The sequence below is a fragment of the Myotis myotis genome, unplaced genomic scaffold (assembly GCF_014108235.1).
Source record: "Myotis myotis isolate mMyoMyo1 unplaced genomic scaffold, mMyoMyo1.p scaffold_m19_p_7, whole genome shotgun sequence".
Classification (NCBI taxonomy): domain Eukaryota; kingdom Metazoa; phylum Chordata; class Mammalia; order Chiroptera; family Vespertilionidae; genus Myotis; species Myotis myotis.
In genome coordinates, this window is record NW_023416379.1 from 73,326,561 (window position 1) to 73,347,954 (window position 21,394).

A 21,394-nucleotide genomic window follows, 5' to 3' on the forward strand; every position below is an offset into this window, starting at 1 on the left:
ATAAAGGTTTCCAGCTTCCTTATTACCAAGACACATAAAAATGCAGCCTAGCAGACGACAGAACCAGAATTTCCAAGCACTCTACACCAGAAAAGTCAAGGCTTTAGCTTAACTCACCTGGAAGGCAGGGTGTCTGCGTGAGGCCTGACAGTAGTACACAGCATCGCTGCAAGGACGTTAAATGAAACTGAGAGAACTGTCTGGCACCTCATTACCGAAGAGGCAGAGCAGACTCTGACCTACCTGGCTTATCCCTCCGGGAGAGATCTTGTATGACTGCAACTTCTGCTTCAGCAGCTCAGGATCACTGTGACGGAATGGGCACCCTGACAACAAAAAACAGGCCAGCACACCAACAAGGTTATTTACTCAGGACTTAGTACAGAGCCACACTCGAGAGACTGTCTAAGCTGCCCTTAATTGGCTAACAGCTTATTAATAAAAAAGTTAATTGCCCATGAGTGCAACTGCGTTCCTCTCTTTATCTAAATGACGGCTTCGCTGTACGGTTATCAGGGTACCACAGGCTCAAGAGTTACATAAAACACTGCACCATTCTCAGGCTCGGTTGCTCATTCACTGGGAAGAAACAGTTTTAATTGTGCTACTTGCTAATAAGCAGAGATAATCACAAAGTAGCTATAAAATAGTTTATCTAAAAACTTTATATTATCACACATTTTTTCCTAAAGAATTACTTAAAAGACATTCTATAGAAGGAAGATAGTGTAGACAAAAAGAAAAATGCGCAAATGCTAAGAAATATAAAAATTTTCAGATGTAAATTCTATACCCATTTCCCATTGTGTAGAAACAATATAAATTTAGATGAATCACAGATGGGAATGAGATGCACAAATAAGGAACTGTTTCATAGAAAAACAAATTATAGTAGATACATGTCATCTCTAGACTATTTCACAAGAATGATAAAGTTGGACTACTAAACATTTGCTTAAACAAAAACACAAAAGAATTGAAATGTAAAAGCTATATTAGGCCAAAATTTAGATATTTTAATAAGAAACTGCAATGACAGGTCAAAATACTTAATTTGACATTTAATACAGGATGCCAGATAGTTTTTCAATCATAGAGATGATAGATCTATAAATTAATTAGAAACAATTGTGCATTTTTAACAATAGGAAATTGGTTGGAACAAAATAATGGAAAGGAGTCTACAGGTCAAACAAATATGTTTCCCAAAAATCTTAACTCTTAAATAAAAACACCCATGATAACACTATGGACGCCTACAAATTATGAAATTCACAAAATGCATAGTATATACTTTATTCAGTTTAAAATCATAGTTATTTTTAGTACAAGGAAATATCTTGAGAAGCTGTGTAGCACACAGTTGAAAGTTTGGATTTGAGTTTAAGTTACAAGTTAGGAGACTTAGGCAAATTTTGTATCTTTATGTTGACTCAGCTTCCCTTTCTGTCAAGTGAGGGAAATACTCACTGAGCTCTTGTGGGAATGGACTATAAAGGCTCTAAAGGTGAAAGTAGATAAAATGCAAGAACAGATGTGTAATATGAGCAAAACGGGATATTCTAAGGAGAATCAAAAAGAGATAAAAACCACTAATGGAAATGAAGAATGCCTTTGATGGGCTTATTAGTAGACATGGCTGAGGAAAGACTCTCTGAATTTGAGGATATGGAAATAAAACTTCCAAAACTGAAAAAAGAGAGACTAAAAAAAAAACCCCACTCAAAATAAGTATTGAATATCCAAGAACTATAGGACAACTATGAAAAATGTAACATACAACCAATGTAAAACCAAAAGGAGAAGAGAGAAAGGAATAGCAGCAACATTTGAAGCAATAATGACAGAGAATTTCCCTCAAATTAATGACAGACACCAAACCACAGATCCAGGAAGCTCAGAGAACACCAAGAGGAATAAATGCCAAAAAGATACATCTATACATAATCATGTCCATATTTCAAAAAATCAAAATAAAGAAAAAATTATTGAAAAAAGCCAGAGAAAATAAACACCTTAGCTATAAAGGAGCAAAGATAACAATACAACTAACTTATTCTCAGAAAGCATGCAAACAAGAAGAAAGTAGAGAAGTGTTGAGAGAAAAACTACCACAAACTTAGATTCCTATACCCTGGTACATTATCATTCAAAAGAGGAGAAATAGATTTTCTCAGAGAAACAAAAATTGAGGTAATTTGTTGCCAGTAGACCTACATTGCAAGAAATGTTAAAGGAAGTTCTTCAAAGAGAAAGAAAATGGCATAGGCCTAAAACAGAATTATATAAAAAAACAATTATATTACTCAAACAATGGTAAGGAAAAATAAAATTAAAATGTTTGTCTTCTTTTTTTTAAATCCTCACTTCAGGAGATGTTTGTTGTATTGATTTTATAGAGAGAGTAAGGGGAGAGAGAGAGAGAGAAACATCAATGTGAGAGAGAAACATCTACCAGTTACCTCCCATATGTGTCCCAACCAGGGATCGAGCCCACAGCCTAGGTATGTGCCCTGACCAGGAATTGAACCCGCAACCTTTTTTGGTGTATGGGGATGACCCTTGAATCAACTGAGCCTCCTGGCCAGGACCATTTTTCTTATTCTTAATTGATCTAATAGATAAGTTTGTTCAAAATAATAGGAACCAATATTAAATTATATATACTTACATACCTATGTGTGTGTTTATGTATAAATGAAATGAATAACAGAATGATATAAGGGAAATAGAAATATTTCAGTATTAAAAGGTATTTGCACTACCCGTGATATGATATAGTGTAATTTGAAAGGAGAGTTGGATTAGTAGAAATGTATAATGAAAACTCTTTAAAAAGTAAAGTCACTAAAAAAAAAAAAAAAAAAAAAAAAAAAAAGGAATATAAAGAAAGCATAATGAATATGTAAAGAAAGAAAAAGGGTAAAATGTAAAATGCTCATTAAAAACCATAAATGGCAGAATAAGTGTGAATGACAAAAATAGAAACAAACAATAAAGGCTAATAAATAGAAAACAGTAACAAATATTGTGGATGTTAATCCAATTATATCAATAATTAAATGTCAATCATCTAAATGTACCAATCAAAAACAGAGATTGTCAGAGTGGATCAAAAAACAAGACCCAATTATATGAATATGAAGACACAGCCTGGCCAGTGTGTCTCAGTGGATTGAGCATCCTCCCATGCACCAACAGGTTGCTGGTTCAATTCCCTGACAGGGTATATGATGTTTCTCTCTCCCTTTCCCTTCCTTTCTCTATAAAAAATAAATAAAAATATATTTTAAATATAAAGACACATACAGATTAAAGGGATGGAGAAAAATGTACCATGCTAACAAAAATTTTAAAAAAGCAAGAGAAGCTATATTAGTTTCAGACAGAGCAGACTTCTGAGCAAGGGAATTTATCTGGGATATTACATAATGATAAAAGGGGCAAATATGCCAAGAAGACACAGCAATCCTTACGGTATATGCAGCTAACAAAAGAGCATCAAAAGATGAGGCAAAAACTGAACTGCAAAGAGATTTAGATGAATTCCCCATTAAGGATTTCAACACCCCTCCATCTAAAATGGGCAGATCCAACAGGCAGAAAATAAGCAACAATATAGTTGCACTCAACAGAACCATCAATCAATTAACTGGATATCACTGACATCTATAAAACAACGACATCCAACAACAGCCAATTACACATTCTTCTCAGCTCACAAATAACAAAGCACTCTGGTGCAGGATGCCAATAGTGGGGAAGGCTGTGCAAGTGTGGGGTAGGAGCTATCTGGGAACTCTTTGTACATTCTGCTCAATTTTGCTCTGAACCTAAAACTGTTCTAAAAAAATGAAGTTTCTTAACAAAAGGACAGATAAATGTGCCTATAAATAATATGAAATCATTGAGTGTTTGCTAAGTATAGTATTTTTAAATGATAGTTCAAATTAAAAACAAAATAAACATAATAGACTGGAATAAATAAAATACAATTTATCAGGAGTAAGAAATATAAAATCCTGCACTTAAGCTAATAAAAGTAAACGAAATGTGTAACAAATGCTAGGATCTAGAAATTGACAGAAGAATCCCTGGGAGGAGTTTTACTTGGCCGAGCTCCATGTAAATCGCCTGCTTGCTGTGGCAGCTAGGAAAAGCTCGAGGCTTTTTCAACAGAAGTATCTGGCCAATGGTTTTCAAAGTTCAGAAAACACAAAAATCATCCAGGGACCTTGTAAATACATCGGAGTTTATATATCTGAAGGTGGGGCCTGAGAATATGCCTTTCAAAAGGTACGTTAAGTGACTGACAAGCGATAAGATTCACTCACTGTGTGCACTGCACTACCAGCACTGCTGCCTCTTCGTCTATGAAATATGAACGCACAAGCAGTTTTAAATGCTCTGTACATATGCAGCATCTTTCTTAAAATTCTCTTTGTGATTATAGGTCTTTAATAACCTAAATGTGTATCTTTTTAAAGTTTCATTCAAGATGCTAAAACAAAGTATTTTTTGATACATATACTGCAGTAAGCTTTGGTAGTCTAGAAAATTTACTAATATGGACTGTTAAACCATTCTCTGACATACCAGACAAATGGGGGGATTTCAAGGTATGCTCAGAGAACTATTTTAGAAAAAAGTTTCTGAGCTCAGAAATCTATAGAAAATAGTTTAACACAAATTTTTTATTTTTTAACCTACAACTCAGGCAAATTGATAGATGTTTGATACCGTTAACTTGCTCAATTCCTCACTTAATCTGTGCTTGTTAGTCAGATGATAGTAATGAGAACAAAACACATTTTTCCTCGATAGTCTTCTGAAAATCAGTGAATCTACTATTCTAAACTTCGAGGCATTCAATTTCAAAAAGCTCTGAAGAACTTGTGTCAGTCTGCTAAGACACTTGCAGAACGAGAGAGAGAGAGAGAGAGAGAGAGAGAGAGAGAGAGAGAGAGAGAGAGAGAGAGAGATGGAGAGATAGGCAGACAAACACGAGCAGGTGAGGGGGAAATTGAGAACAAAAGAGCCCGGTCCGGCACAGACAGCAGCGCAGCTGCATGACGTTCTCTTGCCTGACCTAGTTCAGTGACAAGACAAACCGGCAGAAGAGTAATGGGGCTCTGGCTTGACACTGATGACTGGCATACGCTGTAAACTAGTTCCTGTCAGTGATGCAAAACGCCATCACACTGTTTCAGCGTTTCCCACTGAGCTCTTGGGTTTCTGTACTTCACAAACATGTCAAGTGGAAGCACTTACCATGATAATCCCCTTGGCCTGGCGGATTGTTTAGAATAATCTTCAGGCAACTGAAAGGTGTATAGTCTGTCCTCTTGCCTTCCTTTCCGAAGCTGTGACGGATATTGTAAGAGTAGCCTTTATCAAACTGGTTGAAGGGGAAAAAAAAAAAAGAGAGAGACAAAAGTAAGCCAATATTGTAGGCGTGGTGTCAGTAATCGGCTAGAACCAAAGAGCAAAGAGTGATATTTTCTAAAACAAATTCAGCATTCATGGGCAGATGTACATTCAGATCACACACATCATTTGGGTCCCTTATGATACAAATAAAAATGTCTATTTATGTTTTTGAGATTCATCACATGTCATTGCATGTATTAGGAGTTTGTTCCTTTGTTGCTGAGTTTTCCTACTGATGGATACCTGAGCTACTCTGGTTTGGGGCTATTATCAATAAAGCTGCCATGAACATTCTGATAGATGATTTTGTGGACATATATTTTGATTTCTCTTGGATAAATACGTAGGAGTGGAATTGCTGCCAACTGTTTTTTCCAGAGTTGCTGTAGACCCCACCAGCTATTCATGTAAGTTCCAAATTCCCCCCAAATTATGGGTATTTCTTTTAGTTACAATGTTTTTCTGAGAAATGGGTAGTGATATCTCCTTTTGCATTTCCTTGATGACTAATACTGCTGAGTACTTTTTCATAGGTCTTTTTTGGTTAGTGATATGCCTTATTTATTAAGTATCTATTCAAATCTTTTGCCCATTTAAAAAAACAGGATTGTCTTCTTTTAATTATTCCACTGTAAGAATTCTTCACAGTGTCTGGACTCAAGCCCTTTGTCAGATACATCACGTCTTGGAGATAATGTGAGTCAGGTTCCAGACCACTGCAATAAAATGAGTACATAGCAGTAAAGGCACTCTTAATTTTTTTGTTGGTGAAGGGTCTTGCCTTCAATTTATAATAAACACAACATCTATGAAGTGCAATACAGGGAGGTATGCCTGCATAGGTATTACAGATATTTTCACAGTATATGGCTTGTCTATTTATCTTCTTGGTATTGATATATATAAAAGCATAAGCGACCATTAGAACTGGAACAACCGGTTGCTATGATGCATACTGACCACCAGGGGACAGACGCTCAACACAGGATCTGCCCCCTGGTGGTCAGTGCGCTCCCATAGCCAACCTCCCCTGGCCGGCCAACCTCCCATGGTCCGTCCCCCTGGCTGCCAGTCCCCGATCGCTGATGGGGACAGGGCCCCAGGCTGGGATGGGGAACTGGGGGTGGGTGGCGACGGACGCAGCTCCTTTCTCAGGGGGACCAAGGGCTGGCTTCCTCCTTGGGGCTGGCAGCCAACCTCCCATGCCCTGTTCCTCCCCCCAGCTGGCAGGCCTCAATCAGCCCACTGCCCGCCTGCCGTGGTGGCAGTGTTGTGGCAAGGGAAGGAGGAATGGGGGAGGCGGGGAACCGTGTGGTGGTGGCATCAGCGTCAGGCGTCCGTTCCTTCAGTGCCCAGCCTGGTGACCATCGCCTCCTCTCCTGACCCAACTGGGGCCTTCGGGCCCCAGGCTGGGATGGGGAACCGGGGGTGGGTGGCGGTGGCATGGCCCCTTTCTCATGGAGGCTGAGGGCCGGCTCCCTCCTCGGGCCAGCAGCCAACCCCCTGCATTCTGTCCCTCCCCCCCAGCCGGCAGGCCCCAAATGGCCCACCACCCACCCACCGCAGTGTAGTGCAGTGGTGAGGGAAGGAGGAAGGGGGTGGCGGGGAACCGCGCAGTGGCAGTGTCAGCATCCATTTTTTCCATGCTGACCCGGTGACTGTCGTCTCCTCTCCCGGCCCTGCTGGGGCCTTCAAACGCTGATTGGCCCAGCTCTGATTGCCAGCCAGGCCATAGGGATCCCACGCGTGCATGAATTTTGTGCATCAGGCCTCTAGTCTTCAGATAAGATAAGCAGATGTTTTTACTTTTGATGAATCCAATTTGTCTACTCTTTATGCTAGTGCTCTTTGTGTCCTCTCTAATGTAGATTTCAAAAATACTCCCCTATGCTGTCCTTTAGAAGGTGTCATGTTTTAGCTTTTAAGTCTGGATCCTGATTAATCTCAAGCTAATTTTTGTGTGTGGTGTGAGGTAGGAGTTCCAAATCTTTTTTATTCCTGATAGGGGAGGCAAGATCTTTTCCCCTCTCTCTCCTCTCTAGGTTCAATTGTTGGGGCCCATGACGCAAACTACTAAAAGACCAACAAGAAACAACACACACTTTAATTACATATATATGTGCAACTCACACATGGGTGTCTTACAAAAACTCAAAGAGGCAGCCAGATGATTGAGGATATAGACACATCTTTACAAATGTGTATTTTCTTTATGTAAAGGGGAAGTTTGTACTTTAATTTTAGGCAGCTAGGGGAGGTAAAGTGCTTTTCCTGCATCTGCTGATTCTCAAGTGCCTTTAGGTCAAAATAATCCCTATGCCAAAGCGGCATATTTTGGGATATCTTATTCCCTAATACCCGTCATCCCCGTGGGATAAGCGCTGTTCCCATTCCTTACTAAATCACTTGGGTGCCCTTGTCAAATTTGACCATAAATGTGTGGGTCTGTGTTTGGATGCTGTACTGTATCAGGGATCTACATGTCTATCCTTCTGTCAGTGCCACACTGTCTTTTTTGTTTGTTTGTTTTAGAGGAAAGGAGAGAGAGAGAGAGAGAGAGAGAGAGAGAGAGAGAGAGAGAGAGAGAGAGAGAGAGAGATATGAGAGAGAAACATCAATCTGTTGCTTCCGCAGGCTCCCTGAACTGGGATCAAACCCACAACCTGGGTGTGTGCCCCGACTGGGAATCAACCTGCAACCTTTTTGTGTGCGGGACCATACTCCAGCCAACTGAGCCATGCAGCCAGGGCCCACACTGTCTTCATTACAAAGTCTTTAGCGTTAAACCTCAAATTCAGATAATCTAAGACTGTAAGGCCTCCTGCTTTGTTCTTTTTCAAAATTTTTTTGGCTATTCGATGTCCTTGAATTTCCATATAAATTTCAGAATCAGCTTATCAATTTCTATTTTTAAAAAGACTGCTGAAATTTTCAATAATCAGTAGTTTATGGCTTCACAACTACCTATCTGCCAGTAGAAATCTACAACCAGGAAAACAAAGGCATTTCAACCTAAAAACAACTTTCAAAAAAGAAGACAAACTCTCAAACCAACATTAAATTTCACCGGTGAAAACAAGAACATTTAGAAGTTCCAGCAAGCATCTTTTACAAACAACTTCTGTTTGTTTTGTAAGTCATAAGCATTAGCCACAGTCAATCACTTTGTGCAAACTTTTAGGTCTGAAGTGAATTTAAATAGATACAAGATTTCTGTATGTTCGTCAGAAAACACTGAAAGAACTTTTTGGTCAGCTATTCTGTTAAAGTAATGGAAAGCTACTCTCTCGAAAGGACACAAAGCTAAATTAGTATTTTTTTCACCTCCCTCTCCTTTCCAATTTATTTACCTGCTGTCTGTGTGTATATATGCCTAAAATTTGGACCTTACTGAGCCTTCAGACTATCTGCTTATCAAGAACACAAGTGGTCCCCTCTCTAGTTTTCAGACAGGCTAACTTTTGTAGCATTGCAGAGAGGGTGCATTTACTGTGAGATGTTCTTGAGAGAACACTGTCTACGTGTCCATACCCACAACTTAAAGGAACATCTCCAAGTATTTGTGTGGGAACTAAGTGAAGAGCACACTTTCCCATTTTGGCTCCTCCATCCTACTCCTTTCAGTGACAGGAATGCCAGCAAATCCGCTCTGGTCAGAAGGTGGGTGAGTGGCAGTGTGTGACCTCCCAAATTAGTCCTGCCATCCCAGCTGTGGCGCTGGCAACACACCATCTGCATTTCTGCCAAAGTCAGCAGTGAATTATTTTCAAGGGCACAATGTTACCAATGGAACTCAAGAAAAGTGAGAAAGCAGGCACATCTGTTTGTTTTTCTCTTGTAAATCCATCTTTTGTCAGTCTAATTTACGGGCACCAGCTGGAGAACTTGAGTAGAAAAACAGGGTATTTTCCTCCCCTTTGGTTTTGTCCAAAAAGAGCAGGACATATGTTCTCCATCTTCACATCCTAATCCCCTTCCCTGTAGTCAGGGAGAACATTTTCAGTTCTAGAATGAGCAGATTTTCTTTCCCTCAAATTTCCCCTGAGGCAGGGTCTAGCTAAAATTTTTAAATTGGGATTAACCACTTGGTTAGAAAATGAAAAGGAAATCGTGAAATGCCAAAACCCACCGAAAAAGTATTAAATAAAATGATCATATGTGATCAGATAAGATCATTGATTAAGCAGACCACTTTCGGTGAAGCTAACAGATCAAGAGAAACATCAGCTGTGTATGAAGAAACCTGCCATATCATCAGAGGAAAGTGGGGAGCTTTCTGCTCAGGATACCAGTGGCGTGTGGGCCAGCGGCTGTCGTTTCTCTTCTCCATGTTCTGGACCCTAAGACTGTACCCAGTAGACTCAGAAAACAAGGTCTGAGGGTCATCCATGACTGGGGTCTGTGTGATCTACATCATAACTGTATCTATTAGGTCAGACATTAAATAAAGAATGTCACTTATAAATTCTTAATGCAGAATTTAGTACAAATGCAATGCTGTTATTAACAATAAAAGTAACAGTGATGTTCCAATACTTATAGTTTACATTTGTACAGATCCTTAGCAGTGACAGTGATGATTTTTAGACCCTTTACTACTTGTAAGGTATAGAAGTTAGGTCTCCCTATTTTATAAATGAGGAAATTAAGGTTTCAAGAGATCAACTGAATAGTTATTTGAATTACTTAGGAATAAGTAATCCCAGTGGAAAAGCTGGAGTTAAAATCTTAGTCCTCTGCTTTTTTAGAAAATGCTACAATATTATAGATGGAAAAATAAATAAATAAATATAGGCAACTGTCAGTTACCCAAGGCAAGCCTTCAACTGTAGGCTGCTCCCCTACTGTCACTCAGCTCCTTCAGGGACAGATGAAAGTCAGAGCAAACCACAGTAAAACAAAATGACTCTGATTCTAGTGAAAACCAGAGAAAGCTGTCTACTCCCAAAAGAAATGGTAAGTCTAATAAACCACTTGCAGATTATTTATTTGCTTTCTAATTTATCATAATTTTAGAATCACAAAACTGGCAAATTTGAAGTTACATATTTGAAATAAAAAACAATACAAAACACTAAACAGTGTTTGTGCATGCCAGGCACGCTGGGTAGTCCTCCTCTATAATATTCGAGTTGGGGACATGGTCAGGAACTGGAGAACAAAGTCAGAGAAAAAAGAGTATGAAAAATGGAGAGAAAAGAATGCAGAACACACCATTGTTTATGTATTTGATCCTCACCCGAGGATATGGTTAGAGAGAGAGAAGGAAAGGGACATCGATTGGTTGCCTTTCCTACACACACTCCCTGATTAGGGATCAAATCCACAACCCAGGCATGTGCCCTAACCAGGAATTGAACCAGCAACCTTTCATATATGGCATGATCCTCAACCAACCAAGCCACTCTGGTAGGGCCGATCACTTATTTAACTGGCAACTCCATCTGGGGCTTTAGCAAATTTAGCTTCCTTACCAGAATCATGAGTTAAGAGCTGGAACAGGCTTTAGACATCATCTAGCACAGCTATCTGTATATATATATAAAAGCCTAAGTGACTGTCACAACCAAAACAACAGAACAAACAACAGAACAGGCTGCGTGGGGCGAGCAGGCCAGCAGGGGGGTTAGTGAGGGCTGACCAAACGACTGAGGAGTGGGCTGCATGGGGTGACCAGGCCGGCAGGGGGGCAGTTGGGGCAGGCAGGGATGGGGAGGGTAGGGGAGGGCAGTGAGGGGTGACCCGGCCAGAAGAGGGGAGCAGTGAGGGGCGACCAGGCTGGCATGGGGGCAGTTGGGGGCAACCAGGCTGGCAAGGGGGGCAGTAAGAGGCAACCAGGCCAGCAGGGGAGGCAGGGGTGACCAGCCTGGCGGGGGAGGGGGCAGTTGGGGGCAACCTGGCCAGTAGGGGGGCATTTGGGGGTGACCAGGCCAGCAGTGGGAGCAGTTAGGGGGAATCAGGCAGGCAGGGAGGTGAGCAGCTAGGAGCCAGTGGTCCCGGATTGTGAGAGGGATATCTGACTGCCAGTTTAGGCTCGATCCCCAGGATCAGGCCTAAACCGGGAGTCAGACATCCCCTGAGGGGTCCCGGATTGGAGAGGGTCCAGGCTGGGCTGAGGGGACCTCCCTGTGTGCATGAATTTCATGCACCAAGCCTCTAGTTATTACATAGAAAGCAAGGGCTAACCCTAAGTTGCAATGTGAGTTGGGGAAAGAAGCCCTGAATTCCCTGTATCTAACACCTCCCATCCAGTCTGTAGCCTAAATGCTGAACACAAAGCCTACCATACTATAGCTGCTCACTAAACATTTACTAGGGTCAACTGTTAAGAATATTTTTTTGTACTGTATGGTCATTGGCTTGTCCCTACCAGAGGACTGAAAGCTAATCTTATATTAATTACTCTGTTAACTTTCACTGACAAGAGATTTAGCAGATTCCTATCACTAAACACTGTAACAACATTATTACTTAAATGGAGGCCTCAACAATTCAACCGGGAGGAAATGGGCTGGAAGAGTTGTGTACGTCATTTTAATTGGCTATCTGTTCAGCTACTGTGTCTGATATTAAGAAAAGGTCATATCAGTGATAGAACTTTCAGTATCTCACCTGAAAAGCTTGTTTTAGAAAAGTGTTCTTTATTCACTGATAACAACACTGACATAACAGTGAAAATGTATTCAGATTCCAAATGAACTTTGCCTAAATTTGAAGACAGAAACCACAAACAATCCTTCATCCCTTAAAATGCATTTACTGAATCACATACTTAGAGCCTAAAAGACAATTTAGTAACTCCTAAGAAGTGGTCAATTTAGTCACTACCTCACTGGTAGGAAAAGAGCCAACATAAAGCAGGCACCACCAGAAAAATCGCAGGCGCTGGCTGCCGGAGGTGGGATGCTCTAGTCCGAGGGGAGCTGGCTCAGCTTGAATACAGTGGTCCTTTCACTCACTGAAAACAAGGGAAGCCAACGGAAAACACCAGCCAAGCCTCATTCAAAGACTGCACAGAAGCACGCTGACCAGAGCTTCCAGTCTCCAAGGAAAAGGCCTCCTCTTCTTCACAGATATAAGAGTGGATTTTTACAAACATTTTGAAGTAAAAATTAAATGTGAATTTATTCAACTTCTGCTAGATTCATTTAATCCTATTTACTTATTTTCACACAATTTTTTGTCTTTTTCCCCCCAGACTTTGCTTTTCTAGATTGCCATATCTGGCAACTTTAATCCAGAGTGAGTATTTTCTATAAATTCCTATTGCAATGGAATTTTAAGGGTCTAGTTTGTTTTTTTGTTTGTTTGTTTGTTTGTTTTTGTTTTTTTGTTTTTTTAATTTTTTTTTTTACAAAGGGTATTACATATGTGTCCATTTTATCCCCCCGCCCTAGACAGTCCCCTAGCCTCCCCTATCCCCCAGTGTCTTATGTCCATTGGTTATGCTTATATGCATGCATACAAGTCCTTAAGTTGATCTCTTACCCCCTACCTCCTGCCCCCCAACCCTCGCCGGCCTTCCCGCTGCAGTTTGACAATCTGTTTGAGGCAGCTCTGCCTCTGTATCTATTATTGTTCAAAAGTTTATAATGGTCTCTATTATCCATGAATGAGTGAGATCATGTGGTATTTTTCCTTCATTGACTGGCTTATTTCACTTAGCATAATGCTCTCCAGTTCCATCCATGACGTTGCAAATGGTAAGAGTTCCTTCCTTTTTAGAGCAACATAGTATTCCATCCTGTAGATGTACCACAGTTTTCTAATCCATTCATCTACTGATGGGCACTTAGGCTGTTTCCAGATCTTAGCTATGGTGAATTGTGCTGCTATGAACATAGGGGTGCATATATCCTTTCTGATTGGTGTTTCTGGTTTCTTGGGATATATTCCTAGAAGTGGGATCACAGGGTCAAATGGGAGTTCCATTTTCAGTTTTTTAAGGAAACTCCATATTGTCTTCCATAGTGGCTGCACCAGTCTGCATTCCCACCAGCAGTGCACAAGTGTTCCTTTTTCTCCACATAAGGATCTAGTTTGATCATTAAAAATATGTTTCAAAGTACTACTCACAACTATAATATATATGCATATATATTATACACACAAACACATTTATACATATGTTGTATGGAATAAGTCTAAGGTTTTGAAGAGCTATCAGGATGATTACAAACATATAATCCCCTACTCCTACAAATGTTAAATACCTAAATATTTTTTATTATAAACATTTAAATATTTACATATATATTGATGTATTTCAATTATATGTTTCTGAGTACATAAAGGTTCAGAATTATCATTTATTCCTGGTGAAGTACGTTTTATAAGCACATATTTGTCCTGCATAGTACTTTTCTCCTTGTACTGAATTTTGTTGATATTAGTATTTTCAGTCCAGTTTTATTTTTATTCCACCTGCAGGTATTCCTCTCTCTTTCTTTATGCTAATCTTTTAGTGTCAGAATATCTTGAATAAATTGCAAGTGGAGTAATTGGTTACCCATGACCACCCTCTAGTGGTTATTCATAGCATAGTAAAATAAACATTTTTCTATGAATGCCAGAAATGAGTCAGATTCTCTACTAAAATAAGCAAAACAACAACCATCTTTAGCACACTTTAGCACCATCATAATTATAAAATTAGCTCCAAAGTAACTCTAAAAATGAACTGCTAAAATAATTAATTTTTCCAAGTCATCACAATATAGTGAGATATTTCACTTATTAGATTATATGTCATCTTCTAGTCATCTAAGTTGGCTACATAAGAGATGACCGAAAAAGACAATTACATTAGATTTTAAAAGCTAGCAATAAATGGTAGGCAAATGTATCATACCCCAAAATGACAAATGGCATGAGATACAGTTTTAATTTACAGTAACAAGCCAACTTATTCCTCTACAATTTCAGGGATAAACTGAAGATCTGTTTGCTGCCTTCTATCATAGGCGTGTGTTTTGTTTCTCTCCAAAGATTAGAAACCAACAGATTCCACTTGGTAAGACTACATTTCCTAAGGCTGCATCTGAAGGAGAGCAAAAGAGGAATTCCCAAAATAGTATGTCAAGAATTAGAAAAGGTATGTGGGGTGAGAAATGGCTAATTTATTTTTAAAGAGAATTTACAAGGCTTTTCAGAGAACAAGTTGATTCTAAGACCAAGGCAGGGAAAACACAACATGAACTGGAGCATCTCGGGCTGCCAAGAGGACTTACTCAAAAAAGAGGATGGGGCGTGTCAAAGGTTCCGGAAGCAACCAACAGGAAAGAGCTCCCAAAGGCCAAAGTTGGAACAATTTGAGCAACAAAGTAAACAATAGCACTGAATTATAACATGTTTAATTCAGACTACCCATGAGTACCTACTGATATAAGTATCTGAATAAATAAATGGGGGAAAGGGAACAGCTTTTCCTTACAGAAAAATTCTAATGGATAAATATAGGAGGACAAGGAAGAGAAAATAGCCATTAGGCCACCATATTAATAACAGCTGCAGGCAAGGGCCTCCAAGGGATGCCAAATTAGCAAGCAGGGCATTTACGCAGTCTAAAAGCATCTCCCCCAAGACATTTTGAGGAGAAAATAGTAACTCTACAGTGGAGAAACCCAGCAGACGCCACCTTAACCAAGTGATCAAGTAATTAGTTATGTTGATGTCATATGCCCCTGATGTTGATGCAATCAGAAGGAACGTCACTCCTGTGGTCTTCTTGCCAAAAATGCGTAAGCTCAATCTAATCCTGAGAAAACAGTAAATAAACCCAAAGTGAGAGACAGTCAACCAAAACAAACAAGACAAAACCACCTGACCAGTACCCTTCAAAAGTATCAAGGTCATGAAAGACTAAGAAACTGTCACAGACGGGAAGAGATTAAGGAGACACAACAAAACGCAATGCTCAACCCTGGAGTGAATCCTGGAGCCATGAAATGACATTAGTGAGACAGCTGGTGAAATCTGAGTAAGTCTCTGGTTAACAGTATTGCACTGTTGGGAATCTGTTGATTTTGATAACAGTGTAATAGCTATGTAAGATTGTTAATATTAGGGAAAACTGGGTGAAGTGTATATGGAACTCTTGGTACTATTTTTGCAACTTTTCTGTAAGTCCAATTTTTAAAAAACAAAAAGTTTACGTGCCAGGCAGTGGACTAGGCATAACACAGATTATCTTTTTTGATTCTCTTAACAACCCTTCGAAATTGGTGTCATTATCCCCATTTTACAGGCTGGAAAATTGAGACTTGGAATGATAAAGTAGAATGTTGTGTCAGGACTGAAATCTTTTTATGACTTGCTCAAAGTTCATATTCTTTCTACCCTGTTATGATAAACACATGCACAAGCATTTCTCATCCAGTAAACATAGGTCATCTCTTCTGAAACTAGATTAAAATTTTAAAGTGGCAACAATTCTAAAAATAGCTCCTGCTATTAGAACTTAGTGATAATTTTCAATTTGCTTAAAATATGTGGTTTAAGGGAGGGAAACAAAAGGCTTTCCAGCATCATCATAATAAAGGGCAAATTACTGTATATTTAAGTAAAGCCATTTTAATTTACTGTAACATCTAGCAAGTCTTGCAGAACTCTACAAAATAGAACAGACTGCTACGCTCCCAACATAAAGCATAAGAAAGGTAAATTTGTTACAAAGGTTGTCCAACAGGCATAGGTGTTTTCTTATATAATTCACAGGTACCTAGCACAGAAACTTAAGTGAATTTTCAAATTTATTTTAGTGCTGTTTTGTCTCATAACATTATACCACTTATCTATATAACCAATATATAAATATTATTTAATACAAAGGAAAAGCATATCAAACTCCAGGGAAATATCTGAGAAATAATAAAATATTCATGACAGAAGAGAAATACTTCCCCCTTTTCCCTTTTATTGATACGTTACTCACAGGCATCAGAATTAAAGTCTCAAAACAAAGTGGCTGCTTTCTTGTAACCAAATGTAATTAAATTGAATTATTGATGGACTGTGTTCTCAGCAATGCAGGAAGAAGGCTCTACTGAGGGAAGGCTATGTAAACTTATTGTATAGCTTCAGGATATCTGTTTGCTTCTCAACTTGGATGTGCTATCTCATTAAGAAAGTAAATTCACTTTGCCATGCCATTCTTTTGAATTAACTATATATAAGGGACATGCTAAGAGAAAAAGGATGACAAGATAAACCAGAAAAATGCTTTTTTTTAAGCACATATTTTTAAATGTTAGAAGATACTTTAAGTAGCATAACAAATCTTTTATATATCCATTTACAGGAATGTAATTTAAAAATCAATCTATCGGTGATATATTATAATGAACATGGGGAGAGTAATCTGTTACTGAGCAAAGACTAATGAGATAGTCTGAGACATTTCAAAACAAAGTTTTTAGAGTTTTGTTCAAAACAAAATGTTGAAGCCTGTAATACCTTAGTCAAGGGAAACAAAAACAAATAAAAACACACATAGCATGCAGCAGACTGACAAATCTCACAGGGAAGAAGTGGGGGGTAGGGGGAAAGGGGCAGGAAAAGATTAGCCAAAGAACTCATATGCATTAATGCATAACCCAGGGACACAGACAAAAGTGTGGTGAAGGCCTGGGGAGGGGGCGGGAGCAGGGTGGTAGGTGGTAAAAAGGGGGTATCTGTAATACTTTCAACAATAAAGATAATTTTTTAAAAAAACACACATAGTTTACATTAAACTATGAATATGAAAATTATTATGTTCCCACTGTAATAACCTGGTTATTATTGCATGGGAAAGGAGGAAAGGGAAGACTAGATACAGTCATGCCATTTATACAGCTTTAGTGCCCAGCATGGGTGTGGCCATTGCAATAGCTAAAAACCTGAATATTTAAACTTCTAAGCAAAGAAGTAAACTCTCCCTCTCTTCTCTCTGGAAGTCCCAGCTCCCCTGTGGCTGGGGTTACACATCCCTGCGCCCACGTGGCACACAGTCATGTTGGGCTCCGCGTGTGGACTAACGGACTTTAATTAGCTTGGATGCTGAACTACACACCTGGCTGCAACATGGAAAGAAAGCTCTGGACACTGGCCTTGTTTCTGGCTTTGCTGAAACCCCAGCTGACCCTTTTCCAGGACTGGCTTAAAGGGCAGGGGACTTTGGAACCAGAGAAATGTAACTCCACACCAATAAAATCATCCTCCCGTGGGGCTTCTGAAAATTGTTATTTCAGCAGTGCCTCAAGAACCCCACTCTCACGAATAACGGAGGAATTCTACTCGTCCATTCCTCCAGCAGCAATTCCCTACGTCTTTTATACAATTCTCACCTTTCTAAAGAGTGAATTTTCAAACGACTTGGTAATCATCTCATTTACTTTCACCACATTGTTGAAGCATGTATAAACAGTTATTATATTTCCTGATGGACAACTGAATAACAGAGTTCCTCAACGGCAAATCTGAAACTCCAATCTAGCTCTGCTGATTCCCCATCCAGAGCTCATTCGCGGAATCATAACACGTCTTGGCTATTTACCATGTGTAGTGAAGGATACAGAATAGCTTGTCGCAATGTATTAGAAAGAGCAAATACATCCTAGGTGTGTGTAGCAGTCTCCCAAGCTCCATTTCCATGTCTGGGTGCATTTAAAATTCAGTAGCTAAAAATCACCATTTGGTGTCTTAGAAATTACCGCCTTGTTTATTGGCTCTATTATCTTGACACACACAGAGAGAGAGAAAGAGAGAGAGAGACCTTGGGCTAGCTCATGCATTCAAGATCCTTCAACCTGTGATTTCTATCTGCAAAGCAGATAAGATCTAAGTGTACTGTTTATTCATCAGGAGCTTGGTCTAATGCCTATTTGGAACTCAAGTGGACACAGAGAGAAAGCAGTGGATAGATGTTGAGTCTAGAGTGAGAGAGGAGTGCCTGGACAACCACCAGAATGCAACCCTCAGGAAGACAGGGATTGTCTATTTTGCTAACTGCTGTGCCTTTAGCTTCTACAACAGGGGTGGGCAAACTTTTTGACTCGAGGGCCACAATGGGTTCTTAAACTGGACCGGAGGGCCGGAACAAAAGCATGGATGGAGCGTTTGTGTGAACTTATATAAATTCAAAGTAAACATCATTACATTAAAGGGTACGGTCTTTTTTTTTTTTTTAGTTTTATTCATTTCAAACGGGCCGGATCCAGCCCGCGGGCCGTAGTTTGCCCACGGCTGTTCTACAACAATGCCTGGCACATACTAGTGGCTCTGTAAGCACTAACTGGGACCAGATGCGATTGCCATGGCATTAGCCATTTTTTATCTACATAAATGGCAATTCCTTGTGGTTTCATCTAATACTTATCAAATGAATAGTAAGCTTTAATTGTTCATTTCACAGCCTCTCCTCTGGGCCGAGCTAGAAAAATGGCTCTTTCTAGAAAAGGAGCAGAGCAGAGTGAGTGGAGGGGCGGCGGTTGGCCCTGCTCCGTCGCAGAGCGAGCAGCGGGGTCTCATGCCCCCGTTCCTGCGCAGTGATGGCAGGCACTGAATCAACATCCACTGGTGGTGGTGGTGGTGACTGGGATGACCTTTCCCTGACACTGCCTGTAAGTAATTATTAGGAAATTAAGGATAGCCTCTTGTACAGAAGAGAAGCATCTGGCTTTAAATGCATTTGCAAGACCGTTCTCAGCGCCACAATCACCATGTTATAGCTAAAATAACTGAGGAACAGTTGGATTATTCCTCCAAAGCCACCGCAGAAGAGTCGAGAAAACAACTAAAGACTCCAGTTCATCACAACATGTCTCTGGCACCAACTATACAGAAATATTACATATGTGTATTCCTAAATATGTTCTTATGGCATTTAACTACATTAGGCACTTTTCCCCTTCATTTAGCTTTTTTCTTATGCTATGTCACATTTAGAAACTTTTTTTAAAAAGTCAGTTGCTTGTTATTTTACTGAGATAGTTACTAGATAATTATGTGAAGCACCTCTCCCCCTAACACACACACACACTGCTTCAAATTACCGCTCTGCTACAAAAACATTCTGGAGTATCTATCTTTTCCAGTTTTCATGTCATAAATTAAGCATTTACTATAAAGTATCATTTTCTGTTCTGTTTCTCAAAGAAAAGCTATTCCTGAAATAAGAACTCTTAGCATACATTAATTTGAACTTAGTGATTTAAATGACAAGATAATAAAAATTAAAAAAGGAAAGCTGGAGATAGCTGTAAAAATCTAAAAATGGCACTCTGATACGACAGTTTATAGAATCACAAGTCTACCAGCAACTCAATATGTAGATTAATTTTCTTTAAGATTTGAAAGCCACCTCTGGTGTCCCGTATGGCACACAAATGAGCAGAACAGTAATGAGAAACATCACACGCATAAAATTACAGGAATAATATTTTGATGTGCAGCTTTAAAGAGTAATTTGTTGAATACTAATCATTCTCAAATCAAGTTGATGCACTTAATTTATTTCTGAAGAAACAAAAGCACAATACCACTTTGGAAACTTTACTAGGCACTAATGAGAACCTTTTCATCAGGTAGGTAATATTACATGATTTATATATAAGCTGAAGAATGTGTTTTATTCTATAATATAAACAACTCTCATTTCACAAATCTTGCTGCTCTGGCTCACGTTAGGCAATGAATGTACTCATCATGTGGCTTAGGTTTCTCTTCCTTAACGTATTAAATGCAATTGGACAGTGCATGTGATAGCAGGGACTTCTCTCCATTTCCTTAAATCTTTCTGCTTTATGCCCACTGTCCTTGATAGCAAGGATCTTCAAAAATTATACATGAAATTCCACAGGTATACACATAAAATCACATGTAAATGTACAATGAACTGTTAGAACTCAATTCCTCAAAGGTTCAGAGGGTTATTACCTACTCTTCCCTTCTGTTATGAAAACATCATATCCCACAAACCTGTAAAATTAAGCTACCCGACCAACAAGCCCAAGCTGTTTAGCTCCAAAATTGAGGTGACACAATGTGCAAAGGAAAGTCACCCGAATTCCACTCAGGGAAAATAATGCCCTAAAACCCATCTCTTCATCTCTCTCGGCTAAGCCTTCATTCAATATTGAAACAAGTAATCTCAAAGTCCATGGTTTTGGCTGCCGCTCAGCACTATTCCATTCAGCTGGGGATTGAGCAAAGCAAAATGAAAAGGCGCTTTAATCTGTCTTTTCTTCTCTTCTTGCAGTACGACACGGACAGCATCTTGTTCATTAACTAAACTTTTCTTTTTTCTTAAAGAAATTGACTGAAGAGAACTATACTGGACATTGAAGAAAGAAGGCAGAAGGTAAAAGGTATAGTTTTAAAAAAGCTAGGTTTTTGCACCCTGACAAGTGTTCTCAGTGGTTAGAGCAACTGAATAGATTGAAGGGCCATGGTTTCAATTCCCAATCAAGGGCATGTACCTGGGTTGCAAGTTCAATCTCCGGTCGGGGTTGAGGTGCGTGCATGAGGCAACCAATCGATGTTTCTGGTCTCTCTGACAATGATGCTTCTCTCTCCCCCGCCCCCTTCTGCCCTCTCTAAAAATCAATGGAAAAAATATCCTCCAGTAATGATTAGCAACAACAACAACAAAAATATAGGTTTTAAAAATTCTATTTGGAGATGCAAAGTGATACAACAAATATAGAAAAACATTTCAACAAATACAGTGACACCAAGGCAAAACCAGGGCTGGCTGGGGTTGGAGACAGCTCCGTTCCGGTGACTCAGAGTTCACACGCACTGCCCGTTACCACTCCTCCCACAAAGGAGATGGGATTATTCATTTGAAGTTTTAGAAACTATGAACCCAGTTTGAAATGACTATACATTTGCCAAGTGTGCTGGAGTCCCCAAACCAATTTTTGGTGCTGTGAGCCTGACTTTCATTGTGTTTCTCACTGCTGTGTGGTCTGTCATGGCAGGG

General features: G+C 39.5%; 1 protein-coding gene across 2 annotated transcripts in view; it reads right to left on the reverse strand.

Annotated features, from left to right (window-relative positions):
* Nucleotides 1-21,394, reverse strand: part of PRIM2 (DNA primase subunit 2) — a 286,500-nt gene that overhangs the window by 39,028 nt on the left and 226,078 nt on the right. For both annotated transcript variants that reach the window (XM_036317486.1, XM_036317488.1), the window contains 2 exons: nt 5,272-5,398; nt 244-326 (listed from right to left, as the gene is read on the reverse strand). In XM_036317486.1, the coding sequence (XP_036173379.1) occupies nt 244-326; nt 5,272-5,398 (210 nt within the window). The remainder of the gene's footprint in view (nt 1-243; nt 327-5,271; nt 5,399-21,394) is intronic.